At 44.1% G+C, this 20,731-nt stretch overlaps 2 protein-coding genes and 1 pseudogene across 11 annotated transcripts; all 3 read right to left on the bottom strand.

Annotated features, from left to right (window-relative positions):
• Positions 1–981: 981 nt before the first annotated feature.
• Positions 982–8,035, bottom strand: LOC105502363 (chromosome unknown open reading frame, human C18orf32). Of its 2 annotated transcripts, none has more exons than XM_011928811.1 (3): positions 7,804–8,035; positions 2,896–3,083; positions 982–1,736 (listed from the first exon to the last, which is right to left on the bottom strand). In XM_011928811.1, exons 2-3 carry the CDS (start codon positions 3,058–3,060, stop codon positions 1,671–1,673), a joined length of 231 nt encoding a protein of 76 aa, XP_011784201.1. In that variant the 5' UTR covers positions 3,061–3,083; positions 7,804–8,035; the 3' UTR covers positions 982–1,670. The 2 variants fall into 2 exon arrangements, with proteins under 2 accessions (XP_011784201.1, XP_011784200.1); XM_011928810.1 differs by having other exon boundaries at positions 7,968–8,029.
• Positions 8,036–9,238: 1,203 nt separating this feature from the next.
• RPL17 (ribosomal protein L17) lies at positions 9,239–13,656 on the bottom strand. Of its 9 annotated transcripts, none has more exons than XM_011928806.1 (8): positions 13,245–13,656; positions 12,727–12,814; positions 12,513–12,565; positions 12,384–12,424; positions 11,487–11,621; positions 11,144–11,242; positions 10,075–10,266; positions 9,239–9,321 (listed from the first exon to the last, which is right to left on the bottom strand). In XM_011928806.1, the coding sequence occupies exons 3-8, from the start codon at positions 12,550–12,552 to the stop codon at positions 9,274–9,276; spliced, it is 555 nt and encodes a 184-aa protein (XP_011784196.1). In that variant the 5' UTR covers positions 12,553–12,565; positions 12,727–12,814; positions 13,245–13,656; the 3' UTR covers positions 9,239–9,273. The 9 variants fall into 9 exon arrangements, with proteins under 9 accessions (XP_011784196.1, XP_011784195.1, XP_011784197.1 ...); XM_011928805.1 differs by having other exon boundaries at positions 13,428–13,452; XM_011928807.1 differs by having other exon boundaries at positions 12,801–12,814; positions 13,428–13,449.
• Positions 13,302–17,901, bottom strand: LOC105502575 (annotated as a pseudogene).
• Between the last annotated feature and the right edge of the window lie 2,830 nt (positions 17,902–20,731).

Raw genomic sequence — 20,731 nt, 5'->3', positions numbered from 1 at the left:
GAGAGGCTAAGGTGAGAGGATCACTTCAGGACCAGAGGTCGAGGCTGTAGGGAGCTGTGATCATGCTGTCGCAGTCCAGCTTGAGTGACAGAGTGATACCCTGTCTCAAAAATAAATAAATAAATAAAGATGTGTGTATTTAGGAACAAATTAATTGTCAAAAAGTTGTTAGAAGGTTACACACAAAACAAACTGAGGCAGACTCTGGACGCACTGCCTATGAGTTAGCCTTGCTCCACAAGGAGAAGCAGTGTTCAGGAAAAGGCTGCTAACAAAAACAAACCATACGACGAAAAAAAACAATTGATTATCTCTGTGGAGCTGGAATAAGGGAATGAGAGTCGAGAAAAAACATTCGCTTTTCATTTAGGATGCTCTTGCTTTGTTTTACTATACATACCTGTTATTTTTATAATAGCATTTATACCTTAAAAAAGCATATTTGCTAATGAGAATTTATCTTATCCCTCAGGTGGCTCTGGACATAAAAGCTAAGACCTGCTGATTTATATGATTTATATCAAATAAAGTCCAAGGTAAGTCAATGACTTGACCAGACACAGAACTTAACAGAGCTTGAGTTAGGACCCGGACTCCACTGGGGACCCAAGGGCAGGAGTCCCTTTTAATCTTTCCCAGCTTCAGAGGGAACAAAAAATATAGATAAGGATGCATCTCATCCTCTTTGAATATTTATAGGTCCCTACACTGAATTTTCAAAGCCCAAGATAAAAATCACATAGCGCCCAGGTCCAGACCCAGGCCCAGCCAGCCATATGAGTGAGCCCAGAACAGCACAGAACTGCCCAGTCGAGTCACTGCTGCTGAAAACCACTGAATTTTGGAGTGTCTTCTTAGGCAACAATGGTAACTGTTGTCCCACCACTATACAGATGCCATCACAACATCCAAATTCTGCCTTCTGACATAGTGAAAATTTTCCCTTTTGAATATTTAAACAGACTTTAAAAGAAAAAGAACTACCAGTTAAACTGAATGTTTAATACATTTGTAGGAACAGAATAAATGCAGTAAGGATTAACATTTTATAATTACATTAGACATTTATGTAAAAGATGTTTCGTTTTTCAAAGACGTTTCCCCTTTTTCCCTTTTTTTATCTTCCTTAGAGCAATAAATAGTAATTAGTACATTTGTGGACAAGCTGCTCCACTGTGTTGGACAGTAATTATTATATCTTTATGTTTCACATCATTACCTCCCAAGATTCTACCTGCATTTCCCTGCAGTTTCACTGGACTGTTTCACAGTAAAATTGTACTCCACTCAAATTAGAAGAGCCCAAAGAAAGTAGAGCAAACAGCAGTCAAATTCCTATGAATTAGATAGAGAACCAAGTATTTTAAAGTACTGATTTAGTAACATAATGTCTACTGGCACAAACCTTCTATTTAATCATATTATTCAAACAGCAATAACAGAAATGAAAGCTACATTAATGAAAAAGGAACTTAGGAATGAGGTCATTAAATATAACTAACTACATTGTAAATACAGATATCATGTATTTCCTGATTAGTATCAGGTAAATATCTAGACTCCTATCCTGAATTCCGGTCTCAGGTAAAAGGTCAGAGACAGTTACAAGGAAGATGTTTCATATTATCAGGTCCATTTTTTAAATGATGAGGTCCTTTAGGAAAACTGCTTTAGTCTTTCTTTTTATCAGAGATTTCTGTTGGTCCTTTTGTTGGTAATCCATTCATGTCAGCACCCTAAAACAAAAAAAACATTTTAGAAATCATTATAACAAGCCGGGTGTGGTGGCTTATGCCAGTAATCCCAGCACTTTCGGAGGCTGAGGCAGACGGATCACCAAGTCAGGAGATCGAGACCATCCTGGCCAACATGGTGAAACCCCATCTCTACTAAAAATACAAAATTAGCTAGGTGTGGTGGCACGTGCCTGTAATCCCAGCTACTCAGGAGGCTGAGGCAGGATAATCACTTGAACCTGGGAGGTGGAGGTTGTGGTGAGCCCAGATTGTGCCACTGCACTCTAGCCTGGTGACAGAGCGAGACTCCATCTCAAAAACAAAACAAAACAAAAAAAGAAATTATTACAACAAAAAGATACTAAGAGACATTCTCTTTTTTTTTTTTTTGAGATGGAGTTTCATTCTTGTCACCCAGCCTGGACTGCAGTGATGTGATCTCACCTCACTGCAACCTCCGCTGCCCAGGTTCAAGCGATTCTCCCACCTAGCCTCCTGAGTAGCTGAGATGACAGGCGCCCGCCACCGCACTTCACTAATTTTGGTATTTTTAGTAGAAATGGGATTTCACCATGTTGGTCAGGCTGGTCTTGAACTCCTGACCTCAGGTGATCAACCCATCTTGACCTCCCAAAGTGCTGGGATTACAGGTGTCAGCTACCACGCCAGGCTGAAGAAACATTGTCTTTAAAGACAGACAACAAGCTCCAGAGTGAAAATATTTTGTTTCCAGAAATGGGCAGGGTGGCTAAATTAGTGCAGCTGAGTACAAAGTTGAATCTAAAAAAGCACCAATTCTAAAGACAACAGAGTTGTCCACTCATTTAAAAAAATTTTTTTTTTTAAATCTCCATGATCCTTCTAATTAAATCTCTTACCAAAGTTATCAGTCAGTGAAACTGGATTGTATTAGTATAATCTCTCCTCATCCATTAGATATTTTCCATTACACTTATCAGTCAGGAAATACTGGTTATCATTTTGGCCAAAGGACAAATGCATTAATCAGAGGCCTACTTTAAAACTTTAATTTAAGCCAAATGTTAGACAAACTCTTGAAGCTTCTGGTTCTAAAACTTGTCTTTCCAAAATCTAAGTGTTTCAGCCAAGTACCACCCCTGTTCACTGCTCATAATTCAAGACATGTGAATGTTCTTACCTTACAGTCCACTTTGCCTTTGTTTGGATCGTTGGATTCTTGTATTGCTTTCTTAGGCCATATACGGCTAACGAAGGGGGAAATCAGAGGGTATATGTATGGCTCCAGGAATTTTTTGTAGATCCAGAGCAGAACTGGAATGACGATACAAGGAATGCACACCATTTTCCCGAGCTTGAGCTCCTCAACTGTTGATATATATGAAGAAAAAAATCAGTTCATCACAGATTAGTAACTGAAGGAATTTACCAAAATTAAGATATCTGAAAGGGGACAGATGTGGTGGCTCACGCCTGTAATCCTAGCACTTTGGGAGGCAAGAGGATAGCTTGAGCCCGGGAGTTCGAAACCAACTTGCACAACAGAGTGAGACCCTGCCTCTCTACAAGATCAAAAAATAAGCTGGCCATGGTGGCGTACTCCTATGGTCCAGCTACATAAGTGCTAAATAAAAAGCTGCTATCTACAAGGTAAAGAAATAGGCCAGGTGCAGTGGCTCATGCCTGTAATCCCAGCACTTTGGGAGGCCGAGGCGGGCGGATCATGGGGTCAGGAGTTTGAGACCAGTCTGGCCAACACGGTGAAACCCTGTCTCTACTAACAATACAAAAATCAACCGGGCGTAGTGGCGTGCACCTGTAATCCCAGCTACACAAGAGGCTGAGGCAGGAGAATTGCTTGAACCTGGGAGGCAGAAGCTGCAGTGAGCCGAGATCCCGACACTGCACTCCAGCCTGGGTGACAGAGCAAGACTCCATCTCAAAATAAAGAAATAATAGGTGGTAGGCCTGGAAATAATAATGAGGTGCCTGCTTCCAAACTTCCAATCACTGCTCCCTAATCATGAATTTGATGATAAAGGAAAGACAACGTTTAGTAGGTGCTAGGCAGTTTACATATATCAACTCATTTAATCCTCAAAACAATCAGTGAGGGTGGGTGCCTTTGCTACTATCTCTATTTAGAGTTTTAAAAATGGGCCGGGCGTGGCAGCTCACGCCTGCAATCCCAGCACTTTGGGAGGCTGAGGCGGCCAGATCACCTGAGGTCGGGAGTTTGAGGCCAGCCTAACCAACATGGTAAAACCCCGTCTCTACTAAAAATACAAAATTAGCCAGGTGTGGCAGTGCACGCCTGTAATCCCAGCTACTCAGGAGGCTGAGGCAGGAGAATCACTTGAACCCGGGAGGCGGAGGTTGCGGTGAGCCGAGACTGTGCCATCGCACTCCAGCCTGGGCAACAAGAGTGAAACTCTCTCTCAAAACAAAACATTAAATTCAGTATTATGACTTATATTCCATTTCAGTGTGGAGTGGACATTGCGTGAATTAACTCCCAAGTCCTAATCTTCGGGGACTGACAATATCAATTAGCCAAACGTACAACGCTGATGGTAAATCCTGCAATACGAAACAAGACATTACTTTGCAAGACCTCTAGGCTGCAAATCAGCTGGCCTTTCCCAGGCAACAACTCACCTTCGATATATTTTGCTTTTATTTTTAAGAACATAATTTAAGGTGTATCAAGTAATAAAAAAAATTTTATTGACTGAGTGCAGTGGCTCATGCTTGTAGTCCCAGCAGTTTGGGAGGCTGACGTGAGCGGATCATGACGTCAGGAGTTCAAGACCAGCCTGACCAACATAGTGAAACCCCTGTCTCTACTAAATACAAAAATTAGCGGGACGTGGTGGCGGGCACCTGTAGTCCCAGCTACTTGGGGGGCTGAGGCAGGAGAGAATCACTTGAACCCAGGAGTTGGAGGTTGCAATGAGCCGAGATCGCGCCACTGCACTCCAGCCTGGGCGACAAAGCGAGACTCCGTCTCAAACAAAACAAAACAAATTTATTTCGTATTATCGTATGTTCTAAGTAAATTATCCATTTCCAAAAAACACCCATGCTGACCTTGTTGGTACATGGCTGTAATCCTAGCTACCTGAAAGACGAAGATGGGAAGATTGCTTCTTTGTTGTTTTTTTCAAGACCCTTCTCACTCTGTTGCCCAGGCTGGACTGCAGTGGCACCATTGTGGCTTACTGCAGCCTGGGCTCAAGTGATCCTCCCACCTCAGCCTCCCGAGTTTGTTGATTTTAAGAAGTTCCAACATAATTTCTAATCATCAAGGAAATTAATGGTGTTAATTTGTTTTGAGACAAGGTCTTGCACTGTCACCCAGGCTGGAATGCAGTAGCACAATCATCACTGCAACCCTGAACTTCTGAGCCTAAGTAATTAGCCACAATGCCTGGCTAATTTTAGAAAATTCTTCTAGAGATGGGGTCTTACTGTGTTGCCAAGGCTGGTCTCAAACTCCTGGCCTCAAGCGATCCTCCTGCCTCAGTGTTCTGGGTTGCTCAGATTACAGGTGTAAGCCACCATGCCAGGCTCAGGAGGATCACTTGAACTCAGAAGTTCAAGGCTGCAGAGAGCTACAATCATGCCACTGCACTCCAGCCTGGGCAACAGTGCAAGACTTTGTCTCAAAACTAACTAACTAACACCATGTATTTCCTTAATGATTAGAAATCGTGTGGGAGCTTCTCAAAATCAGCAATTTCTTGAAGAACTAATACTTGTTCCATAATACATTATTACACCAAATGATCTCTTAAATTTACAAGACTTTTTAATCTCCTAGAATAGGATGGAGGGTCTTAAAAAGAAAGAAAGAAGCTTTCGAACAGTGCATAAGGCTGATAATTTACCATGTTAAGATTTCTTATTTTCAGGCTGGGAGTGGTGGCTCACGTCTGTAATCCCAGCACTTTGGGAAGCAAAGGCAGGTGGATCACTTGAGGTCAGGAGTTCGAGACCAGACTGGCCAACATGGTGAAATCCCGTCTTTACTAAAAATACAAAAATTAGCCGGGCGAGGTGGTGGGTGCCTGTAATCCCAGATACTCGGGAGGCCTAGGTGAGAGAATTGCTTGAAACCAGGAGACGGAGGCTGCAGTCAGCCAAGATCACGCCACTGCACTCCAGCCTGGGTGACAGAGCAAAACTCAGTCTCAAAAAAAAAAAAAAAACAACAGATTTTCAAAATATTGCAAATTAAGTAGTATCTGCTTGCAAATGAGTCAGCACCATCACTGTGCTAAGGCATTTTAAAATTATTCACAACACAGGTAAACAGTGGTATAGATAATCCAATCTGAATGTGTCTTTGAAATGAATTACAAACAAGAGCTATAAACAAGAATGTAAATTGAGGTTAGGTGCGGTGGCTCACACCTGTAATCCCAGCACCTCCGGAGGCTGAGGAGGGCAGATCACCTGAGGTCAGGAGTTCGAAACCAGCCTGGCCAACATGACGAAACCCCGTCTCTACTAAAAATACAAAAATTAGCCGGGTGTGATGGTGGGCGCCTGCAATCCCAGCTACTGGGGAGGCTGAGGCAGGAGAACTGCTTAAACCTGGGAGGCGGAGGTTGCAGTCAGCTGAGATCGTGCCATTGCACTCCAGCCTGTGTGAGAAGAGCAAAACTCTGTCTCAGAAAAAAAAAAGGCCATTGATTTTTATTTTTTTGAGACAGGGTCTTGCTCTGTTGCTCAGGCTAAAGTGCAGTGGCTCAAACATACCACTTGTGTTCAGAGTTCACAGCAGCCTTGACTTCTCGGACTCAAGCCATCCCCCTTCCTCGGCCTCCTGAGTAGGTAGGACCACAGGCCCCCGCCACTATGCCCGATTAATTTTTTAATTTTTAGTAGAGATGAGGTCTCACTGTGTTGCATATGCTGCTCTTCAAGTGCTGAGCTCAAGTGATCCTCCCACTTAGGCCTCCCAAAGTGCTGGGATTACCGGATCCGGGTCTAATTTTTTTTTTTTTTTAAATAATTAGCCAGGAGTGGTGGCGCGCGCCTGCAGTCCCAGCTACTTGGGGAGCTGAGGAAGGAGAACCGCTAGCGCCCGGGAAAGAAGAAGCTGCCGTGAGCTATGATGGCCCACTGCACTCCAGCCTGGGCCACAGAGGCAGACCCTGTTTCAAGATTGAAAAAAAAAGTTGTAACCTGTCCAAAGTTCTCACAGAGGGTAACTGGTAACTAGAGCTGGCTAAGACCATTATTTCCAGTTCTGGTTTTCCTCAATGCTCTTGCCTTTTCCTCTTCCAAAAACACAATGGTCTTGTTTTTACCAAACTTTCCAAACCAACTAAACCCCTTCAAAACAACTGGTAATGTTACCAGTACTGGTTTAGTGACCGACAGGCCCTCCATCAAAAAGATTCATTTTTACTTCTGCAATTGTGTTTTAAGTAAGTTCGCACACAGTATGGTGTACATAAACTCTCGAGAACAAATACTATTAATCACTTATTCCACAATTATGGCTTTTAAGAGACTTTTTAGCTCCCTTCAGAATGAAGCCTATTTGTATCTTATCTTTGAATCTTCATAATTCTTCGGTAAGATACTTTACTTCACACATGTGGAAACTGGGTCAGAAAAGTCTAGAAGGTGGCTAGGCGATATTATTATTTTAATTATTTGCTCCAAGCCAACGAAGCGAGCAAAATGGATTAACGCTGTTGCGGAGAAATCTTCTTTCACTCGACTTAAGTTCAGACAATAGAGCAGACAGTTCAAGTCTGAGGCTCCATCCGAAATAGGTCAGGCATAACAGGGAAAGCCACCTTCCTCCAGATCACCCAGTAGAGCATGTAATCTTAGTGGAGACAGAGGGAGCGAGGACAGGTTGAGTCAATGACAATGACTGAAAAGAGAGAACAGAGGCCTAATGGTGAAGGTAACAGAAGGGATGTGAAACCGATACTTGGCCACGGAAAAGAACAAACTCAGTATAAATTACCGGAGAGGCAAATGCAAGCCCCGAGGGCGCCCGTGGTGGACAAGGACTACAGAGGGGAGAAGAGGGCGGAGGAGCGCGCATGCGGAAGGAAGGTACCCTGAGAGAGAAGGCGGGCACCGCGGAGGCCGGCGGGCCGCGACCGCCGAGGAGGGAGGAGGCAGGAGGCCGCGCACCGGCTAGGACTCTGCGAGCGCGGCCCGGGCTGGGCCTCCGGAGCAGCTACAAAGCCCAACCCAGGCCGCTAGCCGGGACACACTCACCCGAGACCGCCGAATCGCAGCTGACAATGTCCGCACTTCCGGAGGGAGGGACGAGCCGCAGCCGAGCCAATGGGCGCCCTCAAGGGGGACGACAAAGGCGCGCCTGCGTCAGCTCCGAGACGCAGGGCACGCAGCAGTGTTGTCCATGGGGACGCAGCGGGGCTTCTGGCTCCGCGGCCTGCAAGTAACGTGGAAGTCCTGCGCTTCCCAGGTGCCCAGCTGAAAGCTCCGCTCTGGGAAGAAAGCCTGACCTGACTGCTCCGTGACCCAGAACGCACGACTGAAATTCAGAACGCTGCCTCGGTAAAGGATGATGCCCGTGCAAATGGCGCGGCACCCACAGGGAAGGTGGCAGCTAAGCCGTTCAGAGGCAACTGAATAAGCTATTAGTTTTGCTCGCTTTTTAAATTCAAAAGCAGAGCAAACGAACACTAACTAAGGCCAACTTTACAAACACCAGTTGCTTAAAAGCAGTTATATCACTTCGTAAACGGAAGTACTGACACTCACTAGGATTTTGGCAAGGATGCATGGAAACTGGGACTCTCATAAACCGCTGGTGGAAATGTAACGTGCAGCCTTTTTGTAAATATTTGCCAAGTTCTTCAGTTTAGTCAGGTAACCTTATCATCAATTCCACTCTAGTATATACTTGAGAAATGAAAACACAAAAATCTGCACACAAAGGATCACAGTAGCATCGTTTAACAGTGAAAACAAAACCCTGACCATCAACCTAAAAAACTTCAAAACCAGAGCCTGAGTGCTGTCATGACACTCAAAGGCAATGCTCAATGGAGCCACTTCCAACTGGGGATGACCAACTGGTATATTCACACACTGGTTATTCTATAAAGAAACCCATTGCAAATTCCTTTTGGGATAATGAAACTTTTTTTTGAGACAGGGTCTTGTTCTGTCTTATCCACGTTGGAGTGCAGCAGTGCTCACTGCAGCCTCCCACCTCAGGTCCCCAATTCGCTGGGACTACATGGAAGCGACACCACACTTAATTTTTGTATTATTTTTTTAAGACAGGGTTCTTGTCATGTTGCCCCGGCTGGGCTTGAACTCCTGGGCTCAAGTAGCCAGCCTCCACCTCCCAAAGTGCTGGGATTATAGAAATGAGCCACTGTGCCCCACCATGAAAATGGTTTTTAATGGTGCAGGGTAAGCAATCTGTGTTTGTAATTCTAATCCTAAAAATTCTCATTTGATTCATCTTCTAAGGACACCTGAAATACGTTCACTAATAAAGACAACCAACATTCTTTTCCTTTAAATTACATTTATTTTAATGCTGAATTTACTCCCGTGCCATAAGTTTTTGTTTCTTCAGTTTCTTCTGGGATATCTGGGGAAAGAAAAATAGAGTGTTAAGTTTCTTAGAGAAACCCACAGTATATCTTGGAGAGCTTCGGCTTATTCTGGAGGCAGGAAACGTAGGGGGGTAAATACTTAAATGGTAGAAATCAACAGAAGTTCATTAGGTATAAAGAGAAGTGTACAGAATCAATCAGGTTCTTGACTTAAAAGAACTGAATGTGATCTATTACTAAAAACAAGCTTCTTGGCCGAGCGCAGTGGCTCCCACCTGTAATCCCAATACTTTGGGAGGCTGAGGCAGGTGGATCACGTGGTCAGGAGATCGAGACCTTCCTGGCTAACACAGTGAAACCTCGTCTCTACTAAAAATACAAAAAATTAGCCAGGCGTGGCACCTGTAGTCCCAGCTGCTCGGGAGGCTGAGGCAGGAGAATGGCGTGAACTCGGGAGGCAGAGCTTGCAGTGAGCTGAGATTGCGCCACTGCACTCCAGCCTGGGGGACAGAGCAAGACTCCATCCAAAAAAAAAAAGAGGCTTTGAAGTGGCTATGTACATCTAAGTGGGGCCATCAGCAGATAATCATACAGGTCTGATGTACTGAATATAAAACTACCATTTATTATTAGTCAAGAAACAAACTCACAAAAGCCAAAATAAGATAGGTGAAAGGGTTGCTTTCTGTTTTCTTTCACAGTTATTCCAAAGGTGTCCTAAGATAGTCATCACAGCAACCACAAATCTTTCTACTATCATAAACAAAACTGAGCAACTACTAATTTACCTTTTTCTTCTGGGCAACCTCCTCTTCTGGTTTAGGAACAATCTGTTCCTTTTCAGTAAGGATCATCTCAATGTGGCAGGGAGAGCTCATGTATGGGTTAATCCGACCATGAGCTCTGTAGGTCCGTCGGCGCATCTTAGGTGCTTTGTTCACTTGGATATGCTCGATGACCAGAGAATCTACATCTAAACCCTGGGGAAGAAAGGAAGGAGAATGAAACCAGGAACATTCTTAATTAGTAAACCACCACAAACCATCTTTGGTAAATATGAATTCCCAGCCTTGTTCCAAAGTCCTGCCTCAATGAAATCATTTCTAAAAGGCAATCCTTTTATTCTTCAAACAGCATGTTTTTAAGCAACTGTCTGCCTTCACCTTTATGTCTAAATTGCCACCAGACTCAGTGTGCTAAATACATTGTCTATGAGTGGCCTTCCCAAAGATCATTAGACGGTGGAGAGCTGAGGGCTAAGGTAGAACCCAATTCAAAGTCTTGATGATAAACAGAATTTCTCAGCATGGCTTACAAGGTTTGAAGCAATACAGACCTAAACTAATTTCAGTTCTGGCCCAGACCTTCAAATGCAAAAGGCTAATGGGTAATATACAAAATGGAGAAATTTGTGTTTTGTCAACACAAGTTTGTCATTGTTTAAACTTGTTGAAATTTTAAACAATTTCTTTCTGAAATGTAACATGGCTCTCCTTTATGAAGGTAGGTCACAAACCACATTAATCACTGTCAAGGCAATAACTTTGATCATTAACCATACTACCAAAAAGATGTATGGCACAAAAAAGGGTTAAAAGCCCTTGGTAAAGTACCTCCAGTGTAAAAAGACAGCAGGAAAATAGAAATACTAAATGTTAGGTTTAGAGAGACCATAGAGGCACGCTTCTGGATCTTCACAGAATTCTGCCATGAAGGAACTCAAAAAAAAAAAAAAAAAGCAAGTAATTTAGTTCCATGGAAACTGGAGGTAGAAATTTTAAAATCAAGGACATAGATCTGAACAGCCAACATTAATTAAACGACCCAAGTTGCACAGGGTGTTAATGGTTTGGGTACCTTAAGTTCAGCATTACTCTCTGCGTTTTTAAGCATGTGCAGCAAAAATTCAGCACTCTTTTTGGGCCATCGACCTTGTGTCCAGCCCCACTGCTTGGCCTGAAAGAAAATGGAGATTAGTCATTTTCCTTGATTTAAATTAACATTACAGCCAAAATGAGTGTATTTGATCCGACATCATGGTTTCTTAGAACATGGTTTATTTCACCATCAGTCCAAGGTGTCCTCTGTCATTACAGCAACCAGAAATAGGTTTATCGGCACAGATCTTAGCCATTCTTATCCTATCCCATCACTTTTCCATTAAAATTTGTCTCTTCAAACGGCAACTAAGAATTCTCACCTGGGCACACCTGCCAACTCCACCATTGTAACGTCGGAATGGTACGCACTGTTTCTGTAAAGTGACATCTTTCAGATACTTCGTGGCTTTTCGAATATGCATACCCTTGATGGCCTGGGCAGTTTCACGAGTGTTCTAAGAGTGAATAAAGTGTTGGTTAACTAGATCAAAGGATTGTTTAATTTTTAAAGAAAATGTGAAATTTTTGGCTTTTCAAAATATCAAGTTATTTCTATGCTTTGGGGGCAAGGCAATTAAAAACAACTTGTGACTAGGCCAGGCGTGGTGGTTCACGCCTGTAATCCCAGCACTTTGGGAGGCTGAGGTGGGTGAGGTCAGGAGTTCAAGACCAGCTTGACCAATATGGTGAAACCCTGTCTCTACTAAAAATATAAAAATTAGCCAGGCGTGGTGGTGCATGCCTATAATCCCAGCTACTCAGGAGGCTGAGGACGAACTGCATGAACTCCGGAGATGAAGATACAGTGAGCCGAGATCTTACCACTGCACTCCAACCTGAGTAACAAAGCAAGACTCCATCTCAAAAACAAAAAACTAACAAAAAAAGCCCTTGTGACTAAAACCCAGGGAAACTTCGTTGAAGCTAGACAAAATTAACCCCCAAACTCCCATTTATTCCATCATCATGCAGTACCATTAACATTTCCCATCGTGATCTGCACACTAGGTTTTCAAATGACTTTCTGGTACTTCTAGTCAATTTCACAAACCCTACATCCTTACACCCCAATGATCAATGCCTAAATATAAGGTGGCCGCTCAGAATTTATTAATTTTCATGGTAAATCCAAAGGTGTCCTAAGAAAGTCATCACTGCAGCTACCTTTTTTGAGTGGAACATGAGGAACTGTTGGATCACAACTAGGAATCGCATACCTTAAAGTGAACACGAAGATTGGAACCTCTTGATTTGCATGCTAGAAAATAAAAAACGTTTTGGTTAATTTTTGGCATCTTATGCCAACCCCCAAGTAGGAAATAGGTATCTATGTCCTGTCCACTTACATTTCGTGGGGTTCTCCGGGTCAAGTGAATAGCGAACCATTTTCACAGATTACCTGGACGAAAGTACAGTGTAACTGCGTCAATACGTACTTACAGTAACTCGGTATAAGTAAGTATTAGACGATTCGAACAGCTGCTCAGAGAGTAGTTGTTTTCATGATTAATCCAAAGGTGTCCTAAGAAATGCCATCATCGCAGCCATCCTTTCCTCCACCCAGGGCTTTCTTTCCCTTTCATCTGCTAGTAACTACGGCACTGCTTCCACAAAAGTAGCCACACAGACCTCACCAATCCAGTCTACCCTTTGGAAGAAAATACAGCCTGTTTCAATCCAACGCTGGATCTTCCAGGCGTAAAATGACTCGACGCATCTGCATGGCACAACTCAATTACAACCCTCTACCTCCTTCCTCCCGCTCTACAGAAACCCCTTTGCTGTCAGGGCTGCAGGTAGTACCGTCTCTCCCAACACCTTCGGGCTATGACCCACGTTAAGAGCCGTCCGGTACGCAGCACTCTTGCAGAAATGTGTAAAGCCTCCACCCGACTTTATTTCCCCCAAAACTTTTCCTCGTTGCGGCCACAAATGTGACGCGTATTCGGCCATCACTCACCACTGGACACTGGATCTCCGGAGTCCGCACGCACCACAGGCGGCCCCACTAGTGGAGGAGCCCGGTCGCCCCATTCCCGCCCACCACGTCCCTCTGCGGACCTCAAAGACCGACCGGCCCCGGCTCCCAAAGTCAGGCCCTCCGCCACGTCACCCCGCATAAAAAACCACCGCCTCTAGCGAGGATTTAGTAGCTCTGGGAGTTCTCCTCCCGGGGACCTGAAGGCCGGCGCCCCCAAGGCCAGGATGGCGGCGATGGCAGGAGGATTGAGGCCCGAGAGCAACACAGAAGAAACACTCACCTCAGGCCGCTTAGGGGAAGAGGAAGAGCGGTGGCTTCTGGGAGAACTCATGAGAACTTGACTTCTCGCGAGATTCGTAGCCGAAGAAACGGGATCTGAGGAGGGAGGAGAGCGGAGGCGGAAGGGAGTGTGGAATATGTTTTAAAAACGTGTGAAAACGAATTGCCTCCTTAGGGACTGTCTCAAAGTTCTCTTTTTTGTATACAGAAATAAAAATTTCAGGCTTTAAATGTCAGTCAATTAAAAACAGGGTTGTAGTTCTAGGACATCTACGTATTATTAGATATGAAAGAAACATTTTATTTATTCGTCGGCATTAGTTAGGTTTGATTATGTGGCCCTGTACCCCTGAAAGTGGTTTGTAAATGGTCAATTAAAAAGATGAAAGGATGAGACGTAATTATGGTAATCAGGAAATTCTCAGGATGGGAATGTCATCCAATCAATTTTATTATAACCTGTGTGAAAAATGCGCTAACTGAAGGGTTTGGTTCAATATGCTCATTGTTCCCTACTGCTTCTAGATCTTCATCTGGAGGAGAAAACCTGTTGGCATTTTCTTCCCTTTTTTCCTTCCCCAGGTCACCTCTCTGGTTATTCTCTCATAGTCAGTGATGCATTTAGCTTTTGTTAGGTCTTCTATTTCATGGCACCACCACTCTAGTCAGTTCAAATTCCAGGAGAGTAGATTCCAGGCTAGGCTCACCTGCTTCCTTGACCTCAGCGTCAGAGACCTCAGCCCCAAGTCTCTCCCTCCACTCCACTTCCATTGCTGATGCTGGATTCCCTGATGTTTCCTAGGTAATTCCCTCCCCTCGCATGAGCTTTCAGCTGCATGCTAACTCCCGGATAATACCCCCGCCCCACATCTTTCTCCTGAGCTAGACCCTGACAGCGAACTACTCCCTGGACATGCTTTCTGGGAGGTCCCTGAAGACCTGAGGTTATTTGAAAGCTAACATGCCCTTAAACAGAACTCTTTATCTTCGCCCTCCCACCCCCCGCCTGGGTTCCTCTTTTATGTTGCATGATGACAAGAGTAACAACAATGATTCTATAAGCTTACTAGATTCCAGGCAGTATTTTCAGTGTTTCTACATGCATTTCCTCAAGTAATCCTTAGGACAACCGTTTGTAAATGATGAAGTTGATCTGGCTGCTACAATGCGTTAAAAAGAAAAAAAAAAAAAAAAAGGAACTCCCCAGCAAACCCAGGGTGCTACAGCTGGGAGTGGCAGCCCTGGGATCCAAGGCAGGCTTCTGCGACCAAACTCTGCATCCCTAGGCGACGCTGCGTTTCTCCCTTCCTTGGTTGGTGACTTCCCCATACACCTAGGATCTTAAACCAGAAAGATGAGAGACTCCCCTCTTCTTGTCTTTGCACATACAATTATTTAACAAAATCTGGATTATTCTCTTAAGTGGTCTTCTTGCCCTATTTTTTTCTGCACTTTAATATATCCTCCACATTCCTGACAGTCATTTTTCTTTTCTTTTCTTTCTTTTTTTTTTTTTTTGAGACAAGGTCTCACTCTGTGGCCCCAGGCTGGAGGGCAGTGGTGTGATTTAAGCTCACTGCAACCTCCGCCTCCAGGTTCAAGCGATTCTTGTGCCTCAGCCTCCCAAGCAGCTGGGATTACAGGCATCCACCATGACGCCCAGCTAATTTTTGTATTTTTAGCAGAGATGGGATTTTGTCATGTTGGCCAGGCTGGTCTTGAACTCCTGACCTCATGTGATCCGCCCACCTTAGCCTCCCAAAGTGCTGGGATTACAGACGTGAGCCACCACGCCTGGCCCTGACAGAGTCATTTTTCTAAAATGACTGTCAGAATGATCATGCCATTTTTTGGGGTTCCTTTTTTTTTATTTTCCTGTGGCCCCTGTTCCAAATATTTGGGGATCATATAAGAGCCTTCCATGATCTGGCCTTTGCCTTCCTCATCTTTTATCCCTTCTTTCTCCTTCCGATATGGACTCCAACCCTATTTTCTCTGATTTTAGGGAGAAATCAAGCCTATAATTAAAAATAGTCACCACATTTGATTCTGTCAGCCAGCATTGGATTAGATTAGAAGACATTTAAGCCTTGTGAGATCACTTCCTTTTGAGTGAATTGTTTGTCTTTTGAACCTTCAGTGATTTTCCCATAAAACTTAAATGAACTTTTTGTTTTAGATGGAATCTCTCTCTGTTGCCCAGGCTGGAGTGTGGTGGTTCATTCATAGCGCACTGCAGCCTCTTTTTTTTTTTTTTTTCCCCTTCTTCTTCTTGGTGTGTTACCTTTATTACATTCCTAGACTAGTTTAAAATTATATTCCTGAGACTAGTTTAAAAAACAGCCTGCAACAAGAATATTCTCATCACCAGCTACCTTTTCCACCTTTCTTCTTTTTCTGTTGCTGTTTCTTTTTTGTTGCTGGAGCCCCTGCAGGTTTCTGTGTCTTGGGAGTATGATGTTACTTGTAGAGGCAGATAGTGTCGCTGCACTGCCAGGTCTTGGGGAGGTGGGTGGGCTGCTCACAGTTTTTCTGGCATCCAGTTCTGATGAAGCTCCTGCAGTTGCTCCCTGGGTCCCTTTTCCAATCTGATCCTTATTTTTACCCTTCTTTCTTACCTCGTAATAAGAATGTTCTTGCATTGGTAGCCATCTTTCTGGATCTGGGGTAATTTTTGCGTCATAATTCTTAGGCAATTTTCTCTTTTTCAAATTTTCCCACCCTTGCCCCTTTCGTTGACCATCTCCAGTAACTTCTCCACCCTTCTTCCAAATGTATGTAGCACCAGGAGAATTTTCAAGAGCCTTGACATCTACTTTTAGAGACATGCTGTCTGATAATGACAAGTGTTCACAAAGAGCTCTGTCTTTCTCTGGATCTACAAGTGAGTAAGCAGAAATAAGCTGTGCCAGGGTGTAAAAATCTTTTGGATTTTGTTTCCATTGCTGTTCTAGGTCACTAATTGCCTCCTTCTTCTGTTTATATTTGAGTTTGAAGTTTGCAGCTTCTTTTATCAAGGACAAAGAAGCAGGAGATTTGGGCCAATGATTTTGACACCACTGAATAGTTTGTGTGAAGACCTCAATGGCAATATCAATATCTTCTTCATGGCTATATATGATCACGAATACAGACACCATGCCTGGTTTCTGCTCTAACTCCTCTATGCTTCTCAATATTACACAAGCTTAGAAATATTACCTTGAGAAATTTTCAGCTGTGCCATGATCAGCTTAATTTCAGCTGCATTTCTGGATATTGATCTGAAAATTCCTGAAGCTGCTCTATTGTTTTTGTGTGCTGCTTTCCAGGCAAACCTGGGCAGCTTGGATTAACACAGATGGGAGATGCTCCGGACTTTGGGACTATAAACTGGCGGATATTTTGTGACATTAGTTGGCCTGGTTTGTGTACATAGCAAGTAAAGCATTGTTAAATTCTATAGCTTATAGTTGTTTCTTGGAAAGCTCAAACTCCACTCTTTCTGCATTGATTAATTTCACCTTTTTCTTGGAGTCAACGACGTTTTGGTCCGTGTTAATGGTAATGATGTTATTTGCAATTACAGCTAGTAATCCCACATCTGTTGGTTTCAGTTTTATTATTTGACTGTAAAGTTGCAAAGCCTCCTCTGTTCCACCCCGAAGCTGCAGAATATAGGCCATCTGACAATGAATGATGGCCAGTCCTGCCTGTGGGTCTTCCTCAGTCCCATCAAAGTCTTCTGATAATGAACAGTGGCAGAGATCTTCAGCTTTTTGTAGGATTTTCATAGCCTGGTTCAGCTGGCCTTGTCCAATCAGCGCACGTGCAGTGTTGTAGCACAGCTCATGTGTGCCTTCTTGGAGGCCCAAGTTCTCCGGAACTTTTCCCCAATTGCTTTGAGCAGTAACAACTGCTGAAAGGTTTGTTTTCCTTTCCTTATCATAATCATCTTGGGAGTTTCAAGTGAGATCTCTGTATACTGCTAAGCATTCATCATAGCATTCCAAATGGCATAACGCTTGTCCATAAAACTCCTTCAGTTTGTCTGTCTGCTGGTTGGCACTTTCTGCAGTCTTCAAGGCATTCTTAATTCTGTTCAGCTTGTAGTTGCAGTATGTCTTTTCTTTTTTTTTTGAGATGGAGTCTCACTGTGTTGCCTGGCTGGAGTACAATAGCACGGTCTCAGCTCACTGCAACCTCCGCCTCCCGGGTTCAAGCGAAATTCTCCTGCCTCAGCCTCTGGAGTAGCTGGGATTACAGGTGCTCACCGCTACGCCCAGCTATTTTTTGTATTTTTAGTAGAGACGGGGTTTTGCCATGTTGGCCAGGCTGGTCTCGAACTCCTGACCTTGTAATCCACCTGCCTCGGCCTCCCAAAGTGCTGGGATTACAGGTGTAAGTCACCTGTAATCCCAGCACAGCCTATTGTTTAATGACATTTTGTTCTTTCTTTTCTTTCCTGTAGTTTCCTGACTAGCTGCCTTACCCATTATTCTCATGTTCCTAGAATTTGTGATACAAAAACAATGTATTGCCAATCAAAAGCTTATGTTTTGTTTGTTTTGAGGTGGAGTCTCACTCTGTCGCCCAAGCTGGACACACACACACACACACACACACACACACACACACACACACACACAAAGTGGCGCGATCTCTGCTCACTGCAACCTCCGCCTCCCGGGTTCAAGCCATTCTCCTGCCTCAGCCTCCCAAGCTGCTGAAACTACAGGCATATGCCACCACGCCCAGCTAATTTTTTGTATTTTTAGTAGAGACGGGGTTTCACTGTGTTAGCCAGGATGGTCTCGATATCCTGACCTCATGATCTGCATGCCTTGGCCTCCCAAAGTGCTGGGATTACAGGCGTGAGCCACCGTACCCAGCTAGCTTGTGTTATTTCACTGTAACTTCTTGGTAAACAATTTAGAAACTGCCTCTTCTTTTTTCCTTTAAAAATCCACTTGTAATTGCTGCTAACCAGAGCATATATTCAAGGCAATTTGAATTTATGCTTCCAGGTTGCAATCCTCAAACTTGGCCCAAATAAACTACTTATATTATTTTTGACTCTCCTTTTGCCTGGAACTTTTCCCCAATTGCTTTGAGCAGTAACAACTGCTGAAAGGTTTGTTTTCCTTTCCTTATCATAATCATCTTGGGAGTTTCAAGTGAGATCTCTGTATACTGCTAAGCATTCATCATAGCATTCCAAACGGCATGTCATCTGATTGTCTCAGTTTTACTGATATTAACACTGGGCAGTTGGCCTGGCACAGTGGCTCATGCCTGTAATCACAGTTCTTTGGGAGGCCAAGGTGAGAGGATTGCTTGAGCCTTGGAGTCTGAAGCTGCAGTGAGCCATGATCATGCCATTTCACTGTAGCCCGGGTAACACAGACACCGTTTACAGAACCGAAAATTAAAAACAACGACAAACAAACAAACAAAAAGATGGGCAAATGGGTTCAGGAATTGTTGCTGTGACCCCTTCCTTATGAAGTTCCTCATCAGCTTTTCATTTAATTGCTTCAGGAGATATTAAAGTTCAGTGCCTACATACATTATGTCATCAGGTGTTGAAAAATGATGATTTTCTAATTCTGTTATTCCATTAGCATTTTTTATATTACACTTGTGTAAAAAAGAACTTTCCCTCTTTCAATAATTTGATTATCTTTCAATATTTTTATACCATAGAGCAGAGAATAAGTAAAAAAAATTGCAATGAATAATGCACATAGGTCTTGGATCCATGTGGGACATCATTGAGGGGAACCTGCCCTCGGTGCATCCAGCCTGCACCTAGTGCAGCTGAAGGGCACTGGGAGGGTCTTTGTTCCTTGGGTATGTTAAATAAACTGGGTTGTGCACCTGCATTTTCACTGTGACCTGTCATGTGAAGTCAGGTATGGAATTTTCCACTTGCGGTGTTATGTTGGCTCTCAGAAAGTTTTGGATTTTGGAACATTTTGGATTTCGGATTTTCGGGTTAGGGATACTCAAGCCTATACCACATGTTGTGGCTGGATGCTTTACATTTACTATTAATAGTTCACGGGCCAGGCTTGGTGGCTCAGGCCTGTAATCCCAGCATTTTGGGAGGCCGAGACGGGCAGATCATCTGAGGTCAGGAGTTCCAGACCAGCCTGGCCACCATGGTGAAACCCTGTCTCTACCAAAAAGTACAAAAATTAGCCTGGAGTGGTGGCACATGCCTGTAGTTCCAGCTTCTCTGGAGGTTGAGGCATGAGAATCACTTGAACCCAGGAGGTGGAGGTTGCAGTGAGCCGAGATCGTGCCACTGCACTCCAGCCTAAGTAACAGAGTGAGACCTTGTCTCAAAACAAATGAAGAATAAACAATAAACAATAAAAATAAACAAAACAAAACAAAACTATGTTAACGGAACCTCATGATTGGATGAGATGGCTGTGGCAAGCTGGGCTGCCCAGGAAACGGACTCAGAGAGCAAACCGTGCGCCTGTGTTCCACACTGGAAGAGAGCGTCAGGAAGCCGAACTGAAGAGGGGACTGACATAACCCCAACACTACTCCCCCACCCCAGGAGGATTCAGTAGCTGAAGTCCCGCAGTTGCCTCACGTTGCGGGTAGGGCTGGGCATTTGTTCCTCCCCTATGGTTCAGTCATTGGCTGTGGGCGGCCCCAGGAAAAGAAGGTGTGACCTTGGGTGGGGCAGTCTTCTTCAGCCAATCCTCAGAGAGGACTAACCAAGCACTCTCAGCAGAGGGAGACTGAGTCCTTCATTCCTGGGAGGTGTCTGGGAAGCACATCGCAGTGTGCACTGCAGCAGATATTAATGTGTCATTTTACAGATAAGAAAACTGAGGTTCAGAAGGGATAGAGCCAGGATGTGAGCCTAGTTCTATTAATACCTTTGAATCCTGTGCTCTTTGCCACGGTCCTTGCTGCCAGTTCTGCACATTTTCATGCCTTCCTGGCTTCTTACCCAGGCCGCCATGTTTCCGGATGATCTTGTACTCTCTGTTCTAGTCTTGCCCTCCTGTCCTGCCCCCGGCAGTCTGTCTCTTGGTCAGCTGTCTCTCTTCGCCCCAGCTTTGGCTCTGTTCTCAGGGCTTGATCCACCACATCACGTTCCGTGTTCGCTGCTGCCTGAACTCATCAAGGTGGACCCAATGAAAACTGTTGAGGAGGACTATTCTGGTGCTGAGGCTGGGTACACTGGTGAGGCCAGGAACATGGGATTGAATTCTAAGCAGAGCACCAGGATAGCTGTAGCAGAAATTCAGGCAAAGGCCAAGAAGGTGGGAATGGAATAGCAAGCGCTGAATTAATTAA

The sequence above is a fragment of the Colobus angolensis genome, unplaced genomic scaffold, assembly GCF_000951035.1.
Source record: "Colobus angolensis palliatus isolate OR3802 unplaced genomic scaffold, Cang.pa_1.0 Scaffold8, whole genome shotgun sequence".
Classification (NCBI taxonomy): domain Eukaryota; kingdom Metazoa; phylum Chordata; class Mammalia; order Primates; family Cercopithecidae; genus Colobus; species Colobus angolensis.
The sequence above is the reverse complement of the archived record's forward strand: the minus strand, read 5'-3'. Positions and strand labels throughout refer to the sequence as shown.

Bases quoted from the DNA above. Each gene is read 5' to 3' on its own strand.
- LOC105502363 (XM_011928811.1), bottom strand. From the start codon at position 3,060: ATGGTGTGCATTCCTTGTATCGTCATTCCAGTTCTGCTCTGGATCTAC. The intron at 1,737-2,895 runs GTAAGAACATTC...TTTTTGTTTTAG, and splicing joins AAGGCAAAGTGGACTGTAAG to GGTGCTGACATGAATGGATT.
- RPL17 (XM_011928804.1), bottom strand. From the start codon at position 12,552: ATGGTTCGCTATTCACTTGACCCGGAGAACCCCACGAAAT. The intron at 12,425-12,512 runs GTAAGTGGACAG...TTTATTTTCTAG, and splicing joins CCCGGAGAACCCCACGAAAT to CATGCAAATCAAGAGGTTCC. The intron at 10,267-11,143 runs GTACCCAAACCA...TTTCTTCCCCAG, and splicing joins AGAGTAATGCTGAACTTAAG to GGTTTAGATGTAGATTCTCT.